The sequence below is a fragment of the Molossus molossus genome, unplaced genomic scaffold (genome assembly GCF_014108415.1).
Source record: "Molossus molossus isolate mMolMol1 unplaced genomic scaffold, mMolMol1.p scaffold_m16_p_15, whole genome shotgun sequence".
Classification (NCBI taxonomy): domain Eukaryota; kingdom Metazoa; phylum Chordata; class Mammalia; order Chiroptera; family Molossidae; genus Molossus; species Molossus molossus.
This window is the reverse complement of record NW_023425350.1, coordinates 50,207,425-50,230,797: the sequence shown is the minus strand read 5'-3', so window position 1 is coordinate 50,230,797 and position 23,373 is coordinate 50,207,425. Positions and strand designations below refer to the sequence as shown.

Below are 23,373 nucleotides of genomic sequence, written 5' to 3'. Positions count from 1 at the left end.
GATGCCAATAAGTTATATGATTTTTATTAAGTGTGATCAGGCCATGTGGTTATGATACTATTGTATTTAGCTAGTTATCAACAACAGGAAAGGAGCAAAGGGAGGTCAGGCATTATAGGCACGTCGTTCGGGCAGCTTCACCAGGAAGCTGCAGTTTCACGCTTCCCAGGGAACCACTGGCCAGTTCCCTGCAGGTTACTGGGGAAAGGGACTGGGTGAAGGGGAAGGTGGGCGCATGTGCAGTGAGTAGGATGACCCAGGGAAGGTACTTGCCTGTCATCAAGCCCGAGGAACCATGGACTGGCTGGAGTAAGCAGGGCCACCGCAAGCCTGTGAAAATTCGGGACTACATAATCCCCCAAACAAAGGAGCTCTCTTGTGACTTTGGGCTCTTGGCTCTCTGATTCCTTTGGTTTTGTTCCTGCTTCCTTGCATTCACCCATGTTTCCTCCAAGCCACGTGGCCATGCAGATCCCACACACAATGGATGATGACTGCAGCAGGAAACACAGTTTAAGCTGGCCTGACGCGGGACCTGACTCTGCCCTGACATGGAACAGAGACTCTGGACACTGACTTTGACTTTAGCTCTGCTCAAAGCAAAATGGGACTTCTTCTATGGTAGCACTGAAGGAAATGGGACATTGGAAATTTAAGGGTTTGATTCCACAGAAATAAAGCCTCCTACGATATCTCATCCTCTGTACGAATCTCAGAAAATTTCTTTTCTTGGGATATCGCAAGAAGTCTACTCCCACTAGCAACCGGCGGAGAGGTGGAGCTCTCTCCACCAATGACAGTCAAAACAATAAAATGCTCATATTTTAAAGATGCATAATGAAGCATGAGGAATAAAACTATACAGTGTCTGGGATTTGCTTTAAAATACCTCAGCGAAGGATAAAAAAGAGAAATAAAGGGATAGATAAAGCAAATGTGACAAAACCTGGATTATTGTTGAATTTCAGTAATAGATATACATGGGGATTCATTGTAGTTATTCTCTGTGTTGCAGTTTGAAATATGTATATAACAAAAACTCTCTTTTTTCAAAATTCTATCAGGCTTTTTTTTTTTTCACACATCAGCTGTCGCCCTGAACTTCAACTTGCTCGTTTTCCCAGGCCTGCATTTCCAGACCTGCTAGTGATTCCTCCAAGCACAGCGCTGATACTCCACAGATGCTATACCACACGTACACATGCCCTCTGGGACAGACCCCGCCCCTCCACTTCCCCGGCACTGTCATTTTATCAGTTAATGAAGGGGAAGAACCGAGGGACTCCTGATGTTTCCAGTTATGGATAGTATTTCCTGTAAAGTCAACTTTTATTCAAACAGTTAGTCATGTTGGTGGTGTGCGTGAGTGTGTGTGTGTGTGTGTGTGTGTGTGTGTAATTCCTCAGGGTTAGGGAAAGGAGGAAGGGACAGCCCCACCTTGAAAAACAGCGGTTGCAAGGAAGGCAAAGACGCTTTGCCTCACGAGACCATTTTTTTGGCCTGGGAGTGATGTCTGGGACGTCTGGGGCCCAGGACGGGCTCACTGGAAGAATGGAGTGACTGACTACCAGTGTTTGCAATGACAAAAGCCGGAGGACTGTTAGTCCACAGTCTGCCACTTTACCACGAGCATCGGCACTTGAGAGCTCCCCTGGCCCTGTGGTAGGGGGCAGGCAGCACGGTGCAGTGAAAGGTGTATCTGACTGGGCATCAGGAGACCCAGGTTCAAGTTCCAGCTCAGATCCAAGCCAGCTGTGGAATTCCCTTGGCCTTTCCGAACCTTCATTTCCTCATTTGTAAATGAACGGATGGACATAAATAATCTTGAATGCATTTTCAACACTACATTTTTTGCTTGACCTATAAAACATCTTTCAGCCAATTCTCTTAGGTGTGACGTGTCAAACTTAATTTTCCAACTCACGTACGACTCCAATTCTACACCAAGAACACATGCCTCTAGAGATGCATTCATTTAATTAATTAAGAAAAATGGATTTGGCAAAAGACATACTCCGGGTGATTTTAATCAAGCAAGATGGTTTGATAGGTTCCTGGTTAGAGTGTTTGTGACTTTTAATTGTAGGGTAAAGAATCCCCTGGCAGTGCCAGCAATAACACAGGCTGGGAGGTAGAAAGACAAAAGCCACTGTAACTACTACTCAGGGACTGTCAGCTCAACAGTCTATGTGACCAATTTATTCTTTTCTTCAAAAAGAAAAAGACAAGAAGAAGCTTTCTGAAGAGAGGGAGAGTTACTCTCCCTAAATTGGATGCTTCTTACAATGTTACACATAAGCGGACCGTACCACCCAGCAATTCCACGTCTAGGAATCTGTCCGTGAGAGGTGAAACGCATGTCCGCAAAGCTTCCATGCAAATGTTCCCAGCAGTGCTGTTCATAGTGGTTGAACTGGAAACAGTCTTAACTCCATCAACTGGGGGATGGGTACACACCAGGCAGGATGGCCACGCCATGAAACACCACCCAAAAAAACAATGGAGTACTGACACATGCTACATGATGAACCTCAGAAACATTATGCTGAAAGAAAGAAGCTGAATGCAAAAGACAGCATATTGCCTGGTCCGTGTGGCTCAGTGGGTTGAGTGTCCCCCCATGGACTGAGAGGTCCCAGTCCAATTCCGGGTTGCAGGGTCGATCCCTAGTAGGAGGCGTGCAGGAGGCAGCTGATCGATGTTTCTCTCTCACATCAATGTTTCTCTCCCTCTCCCTTCCTCTCTCTCTAAAATATCAATTTTAAAAAAAAAATTTTAAAGACAGTGAATTATGGGTCCATGTATAAAAATGCCCAGAAATAGCAATCCTCTAGGGACAGAAAGCAGACCAGTGGTTGCGTAGGTCTGAGGGTGACTGCAAGGAGTGAGTGGAAGTGGGCAGGTGGGAACTAGGTGGGGTGAGAAAAGTGTTCAAAAATTGCATTGTAGCCCGGCCAGTGTGGCTCAATGGTTAAGCATCAACCCGTGCTCCAAGAGGTCGCCAGTTCAATTCCTGGTCATGGCACATGCCCAGGTTGTGGGCCAAATCCCCAGTGGAGGGCATGCAGGAGGAGGCCAATTGATGTTCTCTCATCGATGTTTACATCTGTCTCTACCTCTTTCTTCCTCTCTCTCTCTCTAAAATCAATAAAGAAAAAAAAACTTTTTAAAAACAAAAAAAGAACTGCATTGTACTGATTGCTATGTAGCGCTATAAATTTATTAAAAGTTATTGAATTGTACACAAACAATAAAGTATGGCACATACATTGTACCTCAGTAATAAGAAAGATCAAGAACTATATATATTTAGCTGCCACACACACAGAAGAAAGCCATAATGGAAGCAGCAAGGAGCTGAACAGTCTGCATAGAAAAGTAAGAAATAATTCCGAAGTCATTTTATAAAGACCATTTTAAATAGATCATACACTACACAAAATGTGAGATTTGCCCCTGTTTTGTCACTCATGTATCCCAGGTGTCTAGAACACTCCAGGAATGCAAGGATTCTACAGTATTAGGAAAACTATTAAATGATGTATTACATCAATCAGTAAAAGAACTAATAAGCCATATGTTTTCAAAAGATTGTGAACTTATATTTGATAAAGTTCAACATTGATTTATATTACAAAATGTATGGTCAAGAATAGAAGATAAGGAATCTCTATCTCTAACCAGGAGGGGGGAATTGAGAGACACTCTCTATTCCTGAAAATTCAATCACTGAAAATCAGAAGGAGCCTGAGTTCTTAGGAATCAGGCCAACTGTTGGTGTTTCAGCAGTGCAAGGGAAAATTATGTCCAGGGGAGACACCTCAAAGAAACAAAATATGACCCACTAAAAACTTTCTGACATTTCTACTATGTTGTATAAGTGAGGGTTGTGGAATGTGTGAAAAATTCCAGCGCTGTGACATTTTGCAATGCTGTTAACAACGTTCACAGTTTGATAAAGAAATCATTCTAAAATTTATGAAACCTAAGTAGGGCGACAAATCAAGGTCAATGCCTTGCTTAGAACTACTGGCTTGTGAGAAAGTATTGAGAATGTACTTTGTCCTAACACTGTGCCGTTGGCCGGTGTTTCTGTTCGTGGCAGGCGGTCCTTGATGAGGCTTCGCAGAATGAACTTCCTCTGTGAGTCTGCCACTGACATCCTCATCCTCTTCTAAGCTGTCAAACTTTATCAGTTGTCTGGGGGGTGAGGGGGAAATGGTGCAGGGAGTTTCCCTTGGGTCACCCAAAGTTCTCATAAAAACGGTTAGAATTTGGTTTGCACGCCTCTGTGAGCGACCGAGTGCCAGCGTGTGACCTGGGCTTGTTTGGTGGCCAGGCACAGACTTGGCCTGTGCATTTTTGCGGTTGGCCACTGCCGGACGGTTCTCACAGCCTCTACAGCAACTCTCTTGTTGCCCGTGGAAGAACCAGGAGAACGTCATTCTTTCTTCTTGATCCACGCTTTTGCTTTCAGCGATGGTCACCGAAGGACGAACTACACATCGGCGTCCTGGGTGCAGAAGCTGAAGAAGCAGGAAGCACAGATGGACAAACAGGAAGTGGAAGATGGGGAACTGCGGGTGGGTGACTGGGTGACTGACACTCAGACACCCAGGATTCACCCCCGGTTTTTGGACATCTCTTACTGGGCACATCTCATAGCTTGAGAGACTTTTTCCAGATGAAAAGTAATTGCAGTGTTGGGGTTGGGTTTTGTTTTAAGGGGATAATTTCACTAAACTCCATCTATGCACTAGATAGAGATTCAGCCAACAAAATAACTGGTATGTCTTAAAGTAAACTATCATGGGGCACATTTGGAAAAAAATTAGTCATATTGTAATGGGAAATTTTTAAAATGGAAGAAAGGATTTACTTTGTGTACTCAAGGACGAATCATGTTTTTTCTCCTTCAACTCCATCCTTCCCCTCTCTCCTCTTTCCTGGTGTTTTTTAAAAATTGTACCGACTATGATACGGCTGACTTCAAATCAGACCTAAGAGAAGTGGGAGGGGGCTGTACCCAGACTTAAGAGCAGCCCCTTTTAATATATGGGAAGGTGTTTCAAAATGAAAATAGAAAAACGTAACTAATTAATCAACTAGAACATTAAGTTCCATTGATCTATAGCATGAATTTTGCTACACGAATGTATTTTTGAGGAGATGGGCTTCCAAATGCCTTTCCCCCTTGCATAATTTTACGAAAGAGGGTTCAGAGTGTTCAGCTATAAAAGCAGCACTGAGGATTCCAATCTTCCAGCACTTTCCCCTGCATGATAAAAAGTACTTTGGAAAATGTGACTTTCATGATCTTTGGGAGGAGGCCTGGGAAGGGAGGGCTGAGGGTTCACAGTGACACAGGAAATCTGTGTTTGTAATGCTGAAGTGTGTGGGTGTGTTCATATGGGCAGTGCTACAGAGGAAAATGAAAGAAAATGTTTGCATACCATTGCAGGCAGAAGTTGAATGAGTGGATCAAAGAGTCTTTAACATTTGGGAAACATAACTGATATCTACAGACCATCCTGCGTTGGATTTCGCTAAGACAACTCTTGACATCAAAAGTGCGGTCTATAAAAGAAAAATGTGACATTGGACTTCATCAAAATAAAAAGCTTCTGCTCTGTGAAAGTCACTAAGAGAATGAAAAGCAAACCACAGATGGAGAGAAAATATTTTCAAATCACATCTGTGACAAAGGCAATTGTATCCAAGATATATAACGAGTTCTCAAAACTCAACAGTAAGAAAACAAACTGATTTTAAAAATGGGCAAAATATTTGAACGCATACTTCTCCAAGTGAAAAGGCACTAAACATCATCAGTCATTTGGAAAACAATAAGTAAAACCACAATGAGATATCACTGCAAACATTTTAGAATAATTAGAATAAAATGTAAAGACAAATTAACAATATCAAGGACTGGTAAGGACGAGAAGCTGCTGGAACGTCCATATAGCTACTTTGGAAGACAATTTGGCATTTTCTTACAAAGTTAAACATATGACCCAGCAGTTCCACTACTCAAAATTTATCCATGAGAAATAAGACATTATGTTCACACCTGTGCGCACATACTTATGGCAGCTTATTGAAGCGGTTTGCCCAAGAACTAACTGGCTGCTGGGGTGTCTGTAGGATCAGAGACTCTGAAGACGTGTCTGGAGAAGGAGTTTATGAAATGGACCATTCCAGGTGGAGAAGAAGACAGAATCATGTGCAAATTTTGCATTGGTGACATAGGCTAATATATCAATCAGAGTTGAGTACAGGAACTACCTTAGAAAGATTATAATCTTATTAGGATTATTAGATGTGTTATTATTACATGGATTATTATTATATGTAATTGATAAATTTATGAAATATTTGGAAGAGCTGAAGGCACAGGTACTAAACCCCTGAAAAACCTCCCAGAGAAACACAACCCTGGTTCCCTCAGGGAGTTACCACCTTGGAGGCCACCACTGGGGAAATTCCACAAGGAAGGCCCCAGCATAGTGATGCTGCCACTGCCCTTGTGCCCAAGGGCTGAAGTGTGAATCCTAGAGTTCTACTGCCCAGAAGCCTTGCATGCTCTGATCTCGCATGCCAGCAGCAAACACAAGAAGGAGCCACAGAAAGATACCCAGACTTTCTTCCACTTTCCACATCTCATATGAGTGAATCCAATGGGAGGAATGTAATCTATTCCTAGAATCCTAGCTGCAAGGGAGTCTGAGAAATCTTGGTTTTTAGCTTTCCAGTCTCTCCAAAGAGGGAAAAGAATGAATGATGTTTGAGTGACATAATCCATAATAATAATCTGTCTGTTTTGTCATCAGTAATTGCCTAAAAGCATAATTACTTTTTAAACATGTGGTCGATAAGCTCAGTTTGGCTGCTGGTGGGTGGCTGATGAGTCAACTGTGAGGCTTTGAAGACTGTCCTTTCCAACTGGAAACAACCATATGGAAGCTTCTCTCTTGTGCTCACTTCACCTTCTCCACTTTTCCCTCCTCCTTTTTCAGACCCTTCCATTTCGGTGCCTCTGTCACTCCTTTTGTCTTTCCCCCTTTCTTCCTCTCTCTTGTTTCTCCTCACTCCTTATCTCAGCTACCCACTTACACTAACGACCATATGACAACACTAATGTAGAACTTTAGTATTTGTATTTTGTGAGTAAAGCTCCCTTGTGCCTGAGTTAGGAGCTCCCTGGATTTTAACGATGTTAAAGCAAAGAAATTGGAGGGGGAGCAGGGCTGGTGAATATGCCTCTTCCAGGCCCCTCAGTCCAAAGGGGAGAAATTCTTTGGCCACATACAAGTTTCAGTCATCAAAAAGACTTTGATTAGAAGAGCAGGAAGCAACCCTTGTGACTCTATTTAGAAATCTAAGACCTGTGGCGTAGGTCCTGACCTCTCTCCAGAATAGCTGAATGCTCAGGCACCCACATACAACTCCAAATTAGCTTCAGAAATCAAAAAGCCTACTTCCCTTTCCACAAGAAAGTTAGAATTGCTTCTCTGGATCAAACCATTGCTCAATAAATACTAATGAGGGCAGTAAAAAACAAAAACAAAAACAAAAAAATAGCATTGGTCTTATTTTAACTTACTTCAGTCTCTGGGGTGTAGGAAAGCAAGCAGATCTTTTTGATCACCTACTATGTGCCAGACACTGTTTTTAGTACGATGACCTAGAAGTGAAGAAAACAGACAAAGCTCCGTCTTCAAGGAGCTTACAGTCTAGTGGGGGGTGGAGACCATAGACATGCAAACAAACAAATATCAATACAAGTACAAGAAGTGATCTAAATAAAAGAAAATGGGATAATGGAACAGAGAAAGATTCGCGTAGTGGGGACTATATTAGATACTGCGGTCAGGAAAGACCTCTTTGGAGAGAGAACCTCTGAACTGAAACCAAATGGAGTGGAGGAGAGGCGATGGTAAGAATTGAGGAAGGACATTTCAGAAACAGCAGCAGACAGGTCTTGATGTAGCTTTGAGCACCAAGTGTCTAAGGAACTAGAAGGTGAGTGCAGCTGAAGGGCAGAGAGAGAGGAACAGAAGAGTGGCAGATGGGCTGGGAGAGAGGCGCAGAGGTCAGATCCCACAAGCAGGGACCATTGGTTTGAGTTTCATTCCATGCATTATGAAGGTTTCGAAGAAGACATGACATAACTAGATTTCTACTCTCAGAAAACAGCGAGCCTGGCCGTGGTGCAGAGAATACATGGTACGGGACAAGAGTGGAGGCAGGAAGACTAGTTAGCAAATAATTGCAATAGGCTGGGCAAGAAGTGATGGTGTTTACCGTATCAGAGGCCATGGAAATCATCAGATTGGAGACACTAATCAATAATGGATCTGAAGGTTTTTTTCTGGTAGACTCGATGTAGGGTGGGAAAAAAAAAAAAAGGTGAATGAAGATGACTGTGGGTTTTAGCCTGAGCCATCTGCCAAATGTTCATAGTGCCTTTTACTGAGTTGGGTAAACTGGGTGAGGAGGGCTGGCAAGAAAGAGCATTCCAAATTCTGTTTTGGACTCACTAGGCGAGGGAAGCCTCTGAGGCATCCAAGTAGAGATGTTGAGCAGTCTAGACCCCAGGAGGGAGGTTAATGTATAAAAGTGCCCATGGAAATTAAAACCGTGGGAAGGGATGGAGAGAAGAGCTCGAGGGAACCGAGCGTACCCCCCAGACATGCCATCTGTGCAGTCATCCTGCGCTCAGTGCTCAGCTGTGACCACCTGAAATCTGAGACAGAGAGTCCATATTTTCATTTTGCACCAGGCCCCACAAATGATGTAGCCAGTTCTGCCTGAGACTCTTCAAAGTTAAGAGGTCTGGTGGAGGAGGAGCCTCCTTCAAAGAGGACTCAGAAGGTGCGGCCAACAAAGCAAGGGGAAGCCAGGGAGTGCGGTATCAAGGAAGCCTTAACATGATTCAAGGAGGAAACGGCTGAGTGTGTTAAACCTGTGGAGTAGGGGAATGAGAAGAGAACAGAGGGTTCATCCTGGGCTTGCCAAAGTACAGGTTATTAGTGACTCTGGTGGGAACCTTCCTGGTGGGGTGGCGTGCACCAATGCCGAACTAGGTTGACTGTAGAAGGCGAGTTGACCAGGTCTACCGCTGACATTTGAAACCCTGTGGCAAGCATAGAAATAGAGGCCCCACCCTGCAGCCCACACCCCTTTCTTTTCTCTCCTCCAGCTCCATTTCTCACAGCGAGGGGCCTTCACACATATGTCCATGAATCAGCCCAACAGCCAAGCTCTGTTCTGGGCCTCCTTACAATCAACCGTCTGGGGAAAAATCACTGGAGGGATCCAGGAAACATTTGTGTGGGCCCTGGAAACAGCTGTGGCCTACAGGGAACTTCACAGCCCCAAGTGGTCCAGAGGCAAGCAGAGCACAGGCTACAGACGGGCACGCCCCCTGGCCAGATGCCCTGCCCTGTGAGGAAGAATGCAGCTGGCGCAGGACCCTCTAAGATCCGGGTCTCTGTGGAGCCCTCATTGCCCAGGGCTAAGGGGAGTACTGGAGGTGAAGGTGTGGGTAGATGAGAGCATCCGGGGGCAGACAAGTGAGGGGTTCTCATGCCACTGAACATATTTTTCTTTATGAAAATATAAAAGTGAGAGTGATAGTAGGAGGACATGGTAAGGCTTTGAGGAGAGAAGAAGTAAGTCCTGGGAAAAGAAAAGGGAATTTATTAGGCGTAGTAGTGGGCTTGCCTGGCTCTGTTGAATGTCTCCCTAACATGATTAGTCACAGATTTTAAATAAGTCCAGGCAGTTCAGTGATGCGATTTTCCCCCGCCATGCTCAGCTGCCCCGGTACAGGCACTGAAAAGGTAGATCACTGGTTTACAGAGGGTTAGGGGGTTTTCCATGTGGTTATGACCATGGGAGAGAGGGACGGGGGTTTAAAGGCCTTTGTTTGGCAGTTCTACAATGACAGGATCAGGAACCTATGCTAAAGAGGACGCAGTGGGTGACTGACTGTGAGAACATCTTAGAACCGGTGGAGCAGCCGCTCACTGAGATCAGAGAACTGCTGAGTGGGTGAGCTCGGCACACGGGGTGTGGCGGTGCCAGTGTGGGAAGCTTGAAAACAAGCTTTCAGAGATGGTACAATTATAGGGATGACATGGTTGACTTATGAGTGTGAGTGGCTGAGCTGGTTGGAGGAAGTACTATTGGAAATGAGGCCATCAAAGGAGAAATACTACCAATAATAAAACAACGATTTGTGGCCAGGCACTATGCTAAGTGACTTGTACACACATTGTTTGATCCTTATAACAAAGCTATTACGTGGGAAGGACTACTACCCCCATTTTTCAGGTGAGAAAACTGAGACACAGAGAGATTAAAGCTACTTGCCCAAATTCAAAGTGGTGATTAAAGGCTGAGCTGGAAATAAAATTCAGGCTTCTCTGACTTCAAGAATGGTTTTCTTAAAGAACCCCCTCTTCTACACTCAGGTCTGGCTTCTTAGTTGAGTTGGGGGGGATGTCGGGGTGTGTGTGTGTGTGTGTGTGTGTGAGTGTGTAGTGTGTGTGTGTTTTCATTCAAGAAACACTTTTTATCTGTAAAGACACAAAGATGACTAAACCATCGCTCATTTTCATTAAAACGCTGGGCATTTCAGGCCACGGAAGGGTGGGATATGGGGATAATTTGCGCTGGCCAGAGTCTGGTTAAACCCAGGACCTTCTGGAGAGAAGCAATGGAAACAGACCAAGATGATCTGTAGAAATACTACTGTACATTGTCTGTGGGCGACCTCTATTGGCAGTTAATCACAATAGCAATCTGGGACTGGAAAAGTTTTTGTTGTTTTGAGAGTATAGACCTGAATTAACAAGGTGACACTTGTCCCTTGTATATGTTTAGGGGCTAGAGCTCCAGGGGGGGGCAAGGAAACTAATTACAGAACAAACCCTGTGTCAGCTTTTTAAATGTCACAATTGCAATGACGTCACTCATGAACTGGTTCTCTGTAGTGGGAGGGCCCCTCTTTCCCTCTGAACACCTCTCCAATGAGACCGTGAGCTACTGATTTCTTACATCCTGAGCCTAGTACAGTGCCCAGTGTATAATAGGTGTTCGATAAATATGTGTCAAGCAGAATAAAAGGAAATGAGCAAAGCGGTATAATTCCACGGGAGAAGGAAGGATTAATTCTACTTGGGCAATTTAAGAAGACTTCCAGGAGGAGATGAGTGTGGTAGCCACAGTGATGAGGAGGGAGCAGGAGAGTTGAAAAGAAATCCAGAGAGCAGAACGGGAAACCTATGGCCAGAGATAGATTCCACGGGGCGGGGGTTTTGTGTGATTCTGAACAGAAGTACTCAGCCTTGAGACTGACAGGTGTGGCTCCCAAGCCTTCCCGAGAAAGTATGAGCAAGAATAAAAAATGTCATGAGCGCAGATGAAGGAAATTAACATGACAGATTCAGGTAAGGTAAAGAAAGAATTTGAAAGGACTTCTGCTTGAAGATTGAAACAAAACCCACAGCAATTTAAGGTTTTAGAAAGTGTTCCCATAATTGCATTTTTAAAAACGTAAACTGTGTGACCTCACTGGAAACTTAATTCAGTAGATACATAGAGCACCTATCACAATGATGGCATTATTTCCTCAAAATAGCTGGTTTTCTCAGATATAGAGCACAAGGACCAGGGTGACTTTCCTGGTTTGCTTACTGACTATCTCATATCTCAGGAACCCCGTGAGTAGGAGACCAATGGAGCAGCTGGGCACCCTAGCTGAGCGGAGGACTGGGAGGGGCTCAGAAAGGGATCGGTGCCGAAGGAAGAGAAGGCAGGATGGTCTCAGAACTGAGCACACAGAACCTTGGCTGGGAATGGACCTGGGGTGACAACTGTACTCTGCACCTGTTGTTATCATAACGTCGGGTTGCGTGTGTGGAGAGATCTCTCGCCTGCCAGCTATGGGCTTCTGGGTTCTAATGACCAAGTGCGCAGAATAAGATGCAGAAGCATAGCGAAAGGGGAAGAATGCACTCACAAGTACGTTCTTGAATAGCAACAGCAGAAACTGAGGCCAGGAAGATGAAAGTCTCATTTCGAAGGTCCTGCTGTTTTCTCATAATTATATCTAAAAATAAGGATCTGAAATGAATAGTAGGTCACGTGCAGGATTCTTACAGTAACTCAGAAAAACTAGTTGGCTGTTGCTGTAACCCACATGTGAGTGATCACAGACATAAAACATTGGCCCCAGTAAGGCCCAGACAAACAACACTCAACTTCACCCCCGTGGCAGAGGTACGCGGGACAGTGGGAGACATTAGCAGCTGTGGGGGAAGTGGCTACTCAACGATGAGGGAGGGTCTTCCCGGCCGTGCACAACCCAGAGTCACTCTTTTCCTACCCAAAGTCAGGGAAGTTGAGGAGCTGCTCCCACCACAGTAGCACAGAGACAGCAACATTCGGCAGGAAACCTACCAGAAGTGCCTCTTAATCTTACTGGAAGGTCACAACTCAAGCACTTGACTGATTTAGGAATGAAATGGCGAAGGAAGGAAGGAAGGAAGGAAGGAAGGAAGGAAGGAAGGAAGGAAGGAAGGAAGGAAGGAAGGAAGGAAGGAAGGAAGGAAGGAAGGAAGGAAGGAAGGGGAGGGGAGGGGAGGGGAGGGGAGGGGAGGGAGGGAGGGGAAAATGATATAGCTGCATGAACATAACTGATAAAAATCCGTATGCATTGAGGATAGCACACTCAAACACTAAAGATGCAGAAGCAAGACGTGGCCAGTCAACCACAGACCAGCAGGTGGCTGTGGGCCAGGAAAGTAGATCCGCAGATGCTGTAAACACTATTTCTCTAAAGAAAAGAAAGAAGAACTAAACTGGACTGAGACAAGCCAAACCCTAGCACTGTTGGCTGGGGCTGTCACCAAGGACTTGGTTAGAAGGAGTGGATGTTATACCTGCATTATAGCAATGTCCACGGTGGTGATACAATGACAACTGTTTATGAAGCCCATACCTATGGTGTTATTATGTGAAGGGTTTAATAAAGATAATTTTCTTTAATCCACCTAATAACCATATGGGTTAGCACTATGTGCCCATTTTACAGATGAAGAAAATAAAGATGAAGGTCACATAGCTAGTTATTAGTGATGGTGGGATTCAAATGCAGGCAACTGACTCCAAAGCTAGCTTTCTAATTGCAGACTGTGTCAGAAATTTCTTTTTGTTAAATTTATAAAATTATTTTAAAATATTGGATCAAATATTAGCAGGCCAGTGTGGCTCAGTGGATTAAGCATCGTCCCATGGACTGAGAGGAACCGGTTCGATTCCCAGTCAGGGCACATGCCTGGGTTGTGGGCTCGATCCTCAGTGGATAGCTTGCTGGGGCAGCTGATCGATGTATCTCTCTCACATCGATGTTTCTATCTCTCCCTTCCTCTCTCTAAAAAATCAATAAAAACATTTTTTTTAAAAATATATTGAAAAAATATTCTACATCAGTCTCAAAATCTTTATACTGTAGCACTTCCTCTTTCACTTTGAAACTCCCAAACCAACAGGGAAACACACAAATGGCTCAGAAGCTATGGGCCAGGGGTCCAGCAGTAATCGCCAGCCCCATCTGGAACTAAGATCTGTGTGTGCACCTTTAGGGGTGGGGGTAGCACAGGGAGGACACGAGGAAGTGAAGCAGTTGTCACCTGAATCAGTCACAGTCCTGGTGATGGACATCTTGCAGCTCACGGGGAATGTGTGGCGACACCAAAGTTGAAAAACACTTTTTTAAAGAAAGATGGAGGTGTGGGTGACGGAGTGCTGTCAGCACCAGAAATGCAATATGGAGAATGCACTTTGAAATGGACCTATCATATAGCGGTAAGCAAATAGATGTTCTGTGAATGAATGAGTGAGTAAATGAATGAGTGAATGAATGAATGAATGAATGAATGAATGAATGAGTGAGTGAATGAGTGAATGAGTGAGTGAATGAGTGAATGAGTGAGTGAATGAGTGAATGAAATGATCAGCCTCAATATACTAAAGATACCATCATTTTATGCACCTCCAGGGAAAGAATATGAATGCTCGGAGAACTGTGTATTTATTTATGAACTAAAAATGATAATGTCTAGTTGCTACTTATAAGTATGAAATCTACCCACAGGATATCTGAGGACTTGTGGGTACTGATATAATGCATATACTTGCACACTCTTCTTGGAAGAAAAAATTTAATGGGGTTTTCATATTAGAAAACCTATTTGCAATCAAGATGTAAATTTATGTCAAAGACAGAGGAAAATATGTTGTGATTAATCATCAATTTAGCTCTGAGCTTCTATTTAACTCTGAACTTCCTGGCAGCCAAGACAAAATGAGAAACACTATAAGTTGCACAACTGTCTTACCAAAAAGGAGGAAGCACGCCAGTCCCTCTAAGGAGACATAGTATTTCTGGGCACTGAATTCTCAACAAATTTTCTCACACAGTCACACACAGGGGAGTTGCTGGCATTGCCCATTCCTTGTTCTCATTTTTACAACACACTCAGAAACAAATTTCATGAAATCACTACTCGCAGTAATGATTAAAAATGAAGGTGTAACATTAAAGCATAACTCAATGAACCCATACTGTGAGGGTGTCAGGTAATGTAGTTTGATCTGAGGTTGGAAATGAGATTATCTATGAGAAAGGAAACAAGTGTTTGCTGAACACCTAATGTGTGTTATGGGCATGAAATACTTTCTTCCTCTCAACATGGGTATTATGCATCCTATTTCATAATTTTTTTTAATCCTCACCCGAGGACATTTTTGCATTTATCTTCAGATAGAGTGGGAGGGGGAGAGGGAGGAAGTGAGAGAGAGAAACATTGATGTGAGAGAAATGCATGGAGTGGCTGCCACCCACACGACCCCAACGGGGCCAGGGACAAACTGCAACCAAGGTACGTGCCCTTAGCGGGAACTGAACCCGGGTCTCTCTGGTCTGTGGGCCGACACTCTAACCACTGAGCCAAACTGGCCAGGGCATATTTAATAATTAAACTAAGCAATTTGCCCTGGGGGTCACTGCAAAATTAGCAGAAGCCCGTGTACTCTTTCTTGTACCACATACCCTCCTCCCCTCCCAAACTCCTATCCAGAAGAGTCGATAGGCAATTCATCCCTTAGACAACCTTTTGTCAGTGCTGTTCTTCACAGGTACGTCGAGTTTATTCTCTCCAGGGAGTGCCTAGAGCACTGGTGTTAGATATTCGTGGTTCCGGACAAATTTCTTTGTTCAAAACCAAGCCATCTGTTGGTGGGGTCGACTCATCACGAAAGTTCAGGAGCTGCATTGAGCTCACGTCAAAGGAAGTCCAGTCTCTAGAGCTGTGAGCCTCTCTGTTTAAATGACTTGAGGAAAGATTATTATACTCTCCTTCCAGCGAAGTGCATCTTAGGGACTCCCAGAGGACACGATGTCCACACTCGTGACTAAAGCAGGGGTCGGAACTGGGTGGGAAGAAGGCCCCGAGGAGAGAGGGCTCAGGCGGATGAGAAAGCGCAGGGCACCGGAGGAGAAAGACCTGCCCGAGGTCCGCAGTGTGGCTGTGTGAGTGTCTGAGGTGGGCAGGTGGGCAAGGCCATGTCTTAGGGACTTTCCGTTTAATCCCCTCACAAGGAGGAGCCATGCAAAATTATGGCTTTTGTTCTCTGGAGAAACAGGAGACGGTGTGCAGGAAAGCCAGCGTGAGAAAAATGGCAAGTCCTGACTCCCGAAGCACATACAGGTCTGTATCTTCAAGAAAGGCCACTAGTGAAGGGAAGCTCAGTGGCAGGAGCAGCTCCGGCTCACAGGCTCCCCCCGTGGCCCCAGCAGCTGTCCTCAGCCCAGCGCTTGTCTAGCTGTCCTATAGGATGTCCCTTGTCTGCGCCCCCACCAGCCCCTGAGCCCTGTGGAAACAGAGAGCAGGGTGCTTTATATTTGCTTGCCAGGCCTATGGGTATAACTTTTGGGTTGTAAGGTGATTTTTGTTTTGTTAAAAGGTGTTTAAAGGGCCCGGCTGGTGTGGTTCAGTGGCTGAGCATCGACCCATGCACCAAGAGGTCGCCGGTTCGATTCCCGGTCAGGGCACATGCCCAGGTTGTGGGCCCGATCCCCAGTAGGGGGCATGCAGGAGGCGGCCAATCAATGTTCTCTCTCATCGATGTTTCTATCTCTATCTCCCCTCCCTTCCTCTCTCTCTCTAAAAATCAATAAAAAGAAAAAAAAATTTTAAAGGTATTTAAAGGGAGAAAAAGGCTTACAGGAGAAAAATTGTGATGAGTGAAGCATAAGGTAAGAAATGTAAATTATTTTCTCTCCTTGTAACTTCCATCTCTCAGTTCCCGTCTGGGGAGTCTCCAAAAGGTACGTACCCTCCCCTGGATGCAATCCCTCCGATCGACCTGGGCTCCCCGTGATCTCCCAGGGTGTTTTCCCAGCTCTCCACCGTCCTTGGGTGTCCTTTGCTGTGGCCACAGCTGGCTCTCACTTCAGCTCTTCGCACACTCCCTTCCCTTGTGTCCCATTGGCCAACCACGGTGCTGCCCATGAGAGGTGACACATGTTTTTAAGCAGCCTTGTATGTGAATGAACCATCGTCACCAACTTACTCTTCTCATTTAGTCTTAGGATCTTTCCACACCCCCATCGTGGGCATTTGTCATTCAAAGTACCATGCCCCCACTCTGTAAGGAATAGAGGTGTCTCCATAGTTCTTCCACGCTCTAGAGGTGGCAGACCAGAGACGGCAGACTGCCACGTCCGGACAGTGCTTACAGTTGTGTGCACCGGGCCAGGACCATGTGGCATCTTACTCTGGGCCCGAGCTCACCTTTGCCAATCCAAGTGCACTTGGCAACCAATCTAACACAAAGCGCACAGTCTGAAAACAGTGGTCAGAAAATGGGATTTGACTCTCGGTCATCACTCAAGTTGGCTCTCTCTTCTGATGTTTAGGACAACAGTCCCTGCGCTCCCAGGGGCCAGGAGGCTCTGGACCTGGGCAGTAAGAGGCATGCGCCTTTCGGAAAGAATTTAATTTATGCCTGAAGATAAGCCAATGACAACAGAGGGACAGACATTTTTACTTGGACAGGAATAAGACAGGTTTGGGCCTTGAGCGAAGTTCCCCACTGTGGCACTGTTCACTGTCTGAGGGGAGCAGGTTCTTGTCCTTGACTCTGCTTGCGTGCTTGGGGACCTTTGCCCGTCAGGTAAAGGAGTTGCTCGGGGACTGCAAAGGCTTCAGCCACAGCAAACAGATTAGATTTGGCCCAGGATCCAGGCCAGTCCAGGTCAGCACGATGCAAGTTTCGCAAAGCTGAATGCAAAACATAGGCCAGCTTGCCACGGGCTGCGTGAAATGCTTCCATTTCTGTTGGCAGCATTATCCCTATTCTGCAAAATGTCCATTTGTGTTGTTTGCTAATTTTTAATTATTATTATTTTTTCCTTTATCGATTTGAGAGAGAAAGAAAAGGAGAGGGAGAGAGAGAGAGAAATGTCGATGAGCGAGAACATCAGTTGGTCACCTCCTGCATGCCCCTCACTGGGGATCGGGCCCACAACCTGGGCATGTGTCCTGACCGGGAATCGAACCGGCGACCTCTTGGTGCTCAACCACAGAGCCACACCGGCCAGACTTGTTTGCTAATTTTTAAAATCAGTTTTATTGATTCATAGGACTGTTTTACATATTTAATTCTACCTCTGCATATCTATGCATCTATCTAAAAGCACACTTTCAAATATGACTTCTTTTAATAAGAATAATAACCTACATTGCATAAAGCCTTATGATTTTATAAATTGGTCTAGTTACGAAGAGCTTAGGTATGAATATTTTCATTCCCTTTACTCTGGTTTTCTTTTTTTTTAATCCTCACCCGAGGATATTTTTCTATTTATCTTCAGATAGAGTGGGAGGATGGGGGAGAGAGAGAGAAACATCAATGTGAGAGAGACACATTGGCTGGCTGCCTCCTGCACACCCTGACTGGAGCCGGGGTAGAACCACAACCGAGGGACAACATGCCCTTAACCAGACTCAAACCCGAGACTCGTTGGTCTGCAGGCTGATGCTCTAACCACTGAGAAAAACTGGCCAGGGCCCCTTTACTCTGATTTTCTAGGGGACAGAACTAGACCCCATATCAGACAGGTCATGATTTATCAGATGGTAAAAATAAGGTGGAAAAAAATCCCTCCGGTACTGTTATTATTCACTTCACTATTTGGGAGACTAGAATAATGATTTTTGTTGTTGTTACTGAATAAATTTTCAACATTAAATTTCAGAGGAAAAAAAGAGTTGAAACAACCACTCTCCTTAGTCACATTCATCGCGGATATCAGAATCACACGTTCTCTAAGGCCTGTTCTGCCCTACTTTGGCTTGGGGTGGGGCTGGGGGGAGATGTGCCTATGACTGGCTACAGTGTGGGTGGTCCTCAAATTCACTGAGCAATCTTCACTCAACACTCCCAAATCACAGGGCAGAAGGGGCCTTGCCCTGGATGTCAATACCCTCTCAGTAGAGCGCCTACCTGCAAAGCGCTGGATGTCAGACCCCTGCACAGTGCGAGAAAGGATGCTGTGTCCTGCAACACGCCCTCCAGGGCCTACAGTGAGTTGGAAAGACAAAGACGTGAAAGAGTGAGAGATGTGCGTAACCATGTGGGAAAGCAGTGGAAGGCTGTCACGATTTTCATTGTTGGGCTAAAATGGAAGATAAAGGATGAAAAGGAGAAATGTGTGCTCTTGGTGCCGCCTCAAGTCAAGTCTGTGGCTCTGCATTTCCCTTCCTTCCAGCCCCTGCCAGGATCCCACGGGCACATGGAGGGGCCAGCCTCAGTTTCTCCCAGCACCCCGGCCCTGGCGGGGGTCTCCGGCCCCGGCGGGGGTCTCCGGGCCGCCATCCAGAGCCCTCCCCAGCTCTCTGAGGTGGAAGTCCAAGGGAGAGTCCCTCCCCCACTCACACACTTTCACTTTCACAGGCGCCCTGGCTCAGCACTCACAAGATTTAGGGGAAACTGGAAGCACAGATCACAAAAAGATAATAATAATAAAAATGCTGGGGTCCCTTTCTGGGCCACATAATGGGCCAGTTTCTTGCTATTTTCCAAAGCCAGTGCTGAACTCAGCATCTTCCCTCGGCTACCCTTCCCCCTGAAGCTCTCTCCTACAAATAGCCTCTTGAAAATTAACCTAGACAGTGAATCGTGAGGTAATATTTGACTCCCAGTCCCAAGTGACCTTCAAGTCACACCCCTTTGTTGATCATCTACTCCAGTGTCTTGACCAGACATCTGGCAACGTCTGGAGACATATTTGGTTGTCACAACTGGTGGTGATTTGGGGGTGCTATTATCATCCATGGGGAGAGGCCAGGATGCTGCCAACATGCTAAAATGCACAGGTTAGCCCCCACCACTCAGAACTATCCAGCCCAAAATACCCATCATGTCCAAGTTGAAAAACCCTAGTCTACTCCTCCTAGCCCAGGCTGGAAAAAGCAAAGGTCATTGGCTCCCCTGACATGACTTCCAGTTCCACACATCTTGTTTTTTTAATTCTCACCCAAGGATATTTTTCTATTTATCTTCAGATAGAGTGGGAGTGAGACAAAGGGAGAGAAAGGAGAGAGAAATATCGACGTGAGAGGTATACATCCACTGGTTGCCTCCCACACGACCCCGATCAGGGCCGGGGACGAACTGCAATCGAGGACGAACTGCCCTTGGCTGGAATCGAACCTGTGACTCATTGGTCCGCTGGCCGACGCTCTACCGCTGAGCCAAACTGGCCAGAGCCCACACATCTTCTTAATAGAGGTGAGCTTCTTCAACATACAGGGTGGGGCAAAGGTAGGTTTATAGTTGTTCATAGTGAAAATAATAAATAAATAATAATACAAGCATAAACTCTGTGTTTCACGTACTCACAACCATATACCTACTTTTGCCCACCTGTATTGTTAAGCCAGTTTCTACATTCACATCGGACACAGGATTCTGGAGAGGGGACCAGAGGTCCAATGAGTCAGGACTCTCTCCCCTTGGAGGATTCCGCTTATAATCTGAATTCTCCTTGACGTGATGCTCATGAAAGGCATTCTGACTGCAGTCCAATCTTGTGGGATGATGAACTCACATGGCATGGGTAACAATAAGGGCTCCTTTATATTTCATTATGTAATTATTTTTATTAAATAGTCCTAAATGATATCATGTGCTGGTAATCAGTCATTGGTTCAGTCAACACATTTTTCTTTGGGCCCACAAGGACCAGGCACCATGCTCCATTGCAGATGAATGACACCTCCGAGTCTACTCAGACCACAGCCCCTGCAGCAGGACTTCATCTGGTGGGATGGAGGGGTGAGTGCTGGGTCAACTGTGGGTGCCTGGGTCTCCCTCCAGAGATTCTGATTTCACAAGTCGGGATGGTGCCCAGGAATCTGGATTTTGAGCAAACACTTTAGACTATGATACAGGCTGTCCATGGGACCAGCATTTAAGAAACATCAGTGGAAAGCGTGAAATCTACCCAACCTAAGCCCAGGTCTGAGAATATGCAGATTTGAGTACTAAGGTACTCATTTCCCACATCTCTGAGAAAAAAAATCATTTAACCCTTAATTAATCATTTAATCATTAATTGTCTCACATTTCCCTTTATTAAACAGAAGGCAGATAAGACCTGTCAAACACAGATGGTAGGATGATCCCATGGAAACAGAAGCAGGACGCTTTCAAAGGAACAGAACCATACAAGTTTTACTTCCAAACACAGATTCTCATGACATATAACAGAATGGAAATCAGCCAAATACTTTGGTGTCAACAGTAGTTAGCAGAAGAACCTCTTGCTTATGTAAGAGATGTGCACCCCGGCTGCTCTCTGAGCCGACCCCAAGGTGCTCGACTTCCAGCTGGATTAGGACTACCCCCTCCCTGGTTACCAAGACAAGCGGCTGCTCTGATCACTCTGTTTTCTTTCAAATCCTTTCTCAGGCCCACACATTAGCATTCCGTATGTGACTCTGCAATGGATCATCTATTTTAGCAGCACGTGGACCGCCATCAGAAGCCCAAGTCTGAACCTCACTCCAAGCAAACCTTTCCCGAGCCTTTAGAAACACCTGAACACTTGTCTAATATCAAGAAAGTTATCTCACCATGTGAGCAGAAGTATAAAACACAGAGAATCACTTTGAGCCCAATTGCTCTGCCCTAAATTACTGGGATCAATTTAGTAGTAGAAGAAACCCATATAAAGAAACTCAGGATAACAATTATGTCACAGACTGAAGTCAATGTGTCACTTTCATCAATGAGAAGAGGTATGAATTGAAGGCCAGCGAACTCAGAAAACTTGCCAGTGTCCCTTAAGATACTTCATCTAAAATGCATTGCTCTTTTTCAACTCCTCTATGTAAGAATCCCCTTCCATCTTGTCCTTTAACTAAAACTGTCTTTATCATACCTTCAAATGTCTCCGTGTTCCTGTCTTGTCTGCATTGTTTACTCTTGGCTCCAAGTATGAACCCCAGCTCAGCCCAAGTCCACAAAGAGGGCCTGGAGACCCAGAGAGAACAGGCTGCCTTGACTTTCATCACAGACCAATCACTTCAAAAGACCATTCTCTGTGCTTCTATCAAAATCCACTCAAAATATGGAGGAGTGTTCAAACGGGAGGAAAATGACCCTTCGTGATAAATAGAGAAAAAACTCACAGTTTTGAGTGTGACCTGCGGCCTTAACCCATCCAAAGTAACTCAGATCCCACACACCAGGGAGCTCCATTCCACCGGCACCTCCAAACAAACAGAGAGCCCCCTCCCAGCATGAGCGAACTTCGAGCCAACCTATCAACCTGAATGCAAATTTCCCCCAAACCCAGATTTGCCAAGATCCATTTTTAGGTAACCGGTGCTCCTTGCAGACCAACATGCAAATGGTGGGTGTTCAAGTAGCAGAACCCCAAAGGCAGCAAAAGAACACAGGCCATACCTATTTTCCCGGCCTCTCCTTTCAGGTTGAAATCCCAGTTTCTTGGTAACTTCAGGGACATTTTGCTTCTGGTTCTGGTGAGCAGCTGTGGAGTGGCGAGTCTGACTCAGTCCTGCCCTGCTTGCCTTGCGGAGCCTTCCCTCCGGCCGCTGTGTGTTTTCCCCTTTAAGATTGCTTCACAGGCAGTCTTGGGTTTGAGGTTGATTTGCCAGCGTGTGTCCTCCTTTCTCTCAGACGCAAGGGCCAATCATCTGTGACTTAGGGATGGCACCCAAACCCCCACCAAACCCCACCCACGTCCCCCAGGGGCTGGCACCTCGTGAAGTGTGCACCCTGATTCTCTCGCTTCCAATTTGACCAGAACTACCGCGGTTGAGACTTTGCCCTGCATCATGGGAAGCACAGCTCCTGGCTGAAAGAATCTCAGGCCTCACTGAGGAGAGGTTGTCATAAACAAGGGCGGCCTCTTGGCTCCTTTTTTTTTTTTTTTTTTTGCTTTTTTTTTTAACTGTCCGCTTCCTTGCGTTTGAGGAAGTGGTGGCTGCTCAGTGTACATGATACATAATGAGCACTGTTTCTTAAGAAAAGGTTTTCTGGAAGTTCTTGCATAAGTAGAACGGGTGCAATTGTGATATAAGGCTCTAGCTTTGATTAAAAGAAAAAGAAAATCCTGCCCTGGCCGGTGTGGCTCAGTGAATAGAGTGTCGGCCCATGCACCAAAGCGTCTCAGGTTCGATTCCCGGTCAGGGCACATACCTGGCTTGGAGGTTGGACCCCAGCCCCGGTTGGGGCACATGCAGGAGTTAATCAATCGATGTGTTTCTCTCACATTGATGTTTCTCTACCTCTTCCCTTCCTTCCTTCTTCCACTCTCTCTAAAAATCAATGGGAAGAAATATCCTCAAATGAGGATGAACAAAACAAAACAAAAATCTCAAACACTCTTGCCATGTACCTCTAAGCTCAGCTCACTGAATGGATCAGGCATTCAGAAATCATCAGTCAGACAGGCAACATTCCCCCCTTCCCCCAAAGTGACCTTCCTTTATATGTTTCCTGCTCCAAGGACCACATTGTAATTTTTCCATCTGCACAGGATAAAGGTTCCAAGTGACCTCAGCCTGATGTATTCAGCTAATGAGTTTGCTTTTGAAGGGGAGACCCTCTCACACGTTATAAAGGTCCTTTGGCACTGTGCACAGGGTGTGGGTTTGGAAATCGGATTTGGAATCAAAACTCAGCTCTTCCACTTCTTAGCTCTGCAGCTTTGCACAAGAATCTCTCTGGGCCTCAGAGTCCTCCGTGGTAAAATGGGGTTGACAA

The 23,373-nt window shown here is 45.4% G+C and overlaps 1 protein-coding gene across 2 annotated transcripts in view; it reads right to left on the bottom strand.

Moving 5' to 3' along the window:
- Window positions 1-22,471, bottom strand: part of ARHGAP25 (Rho GTPase activating protein 25) — a 74,509-nt gene extending 52,038 nt beyond the window's left edge. Inside the window, exon 1 of one of the 2 annotated variants that reach the window (XM_036263505.1) lies at window positions 21,774-22,471. In XM_036263505.1, the coding sequence (XP_036119398.1) occupies window positions 21,774-21,990 (217 nt within the window). In that variant the 5' untranslated portion in view covers window positions 21,991-22,471. The remainder of the gene's footprint in view (window positions 1-21,773) is intronic. The other variant, XM_036263506.1, reaches the window with a different exon arrangement.
- Between the last annotated feature and the right edge of the window lie 902 nt (window positions 22,472-23,373).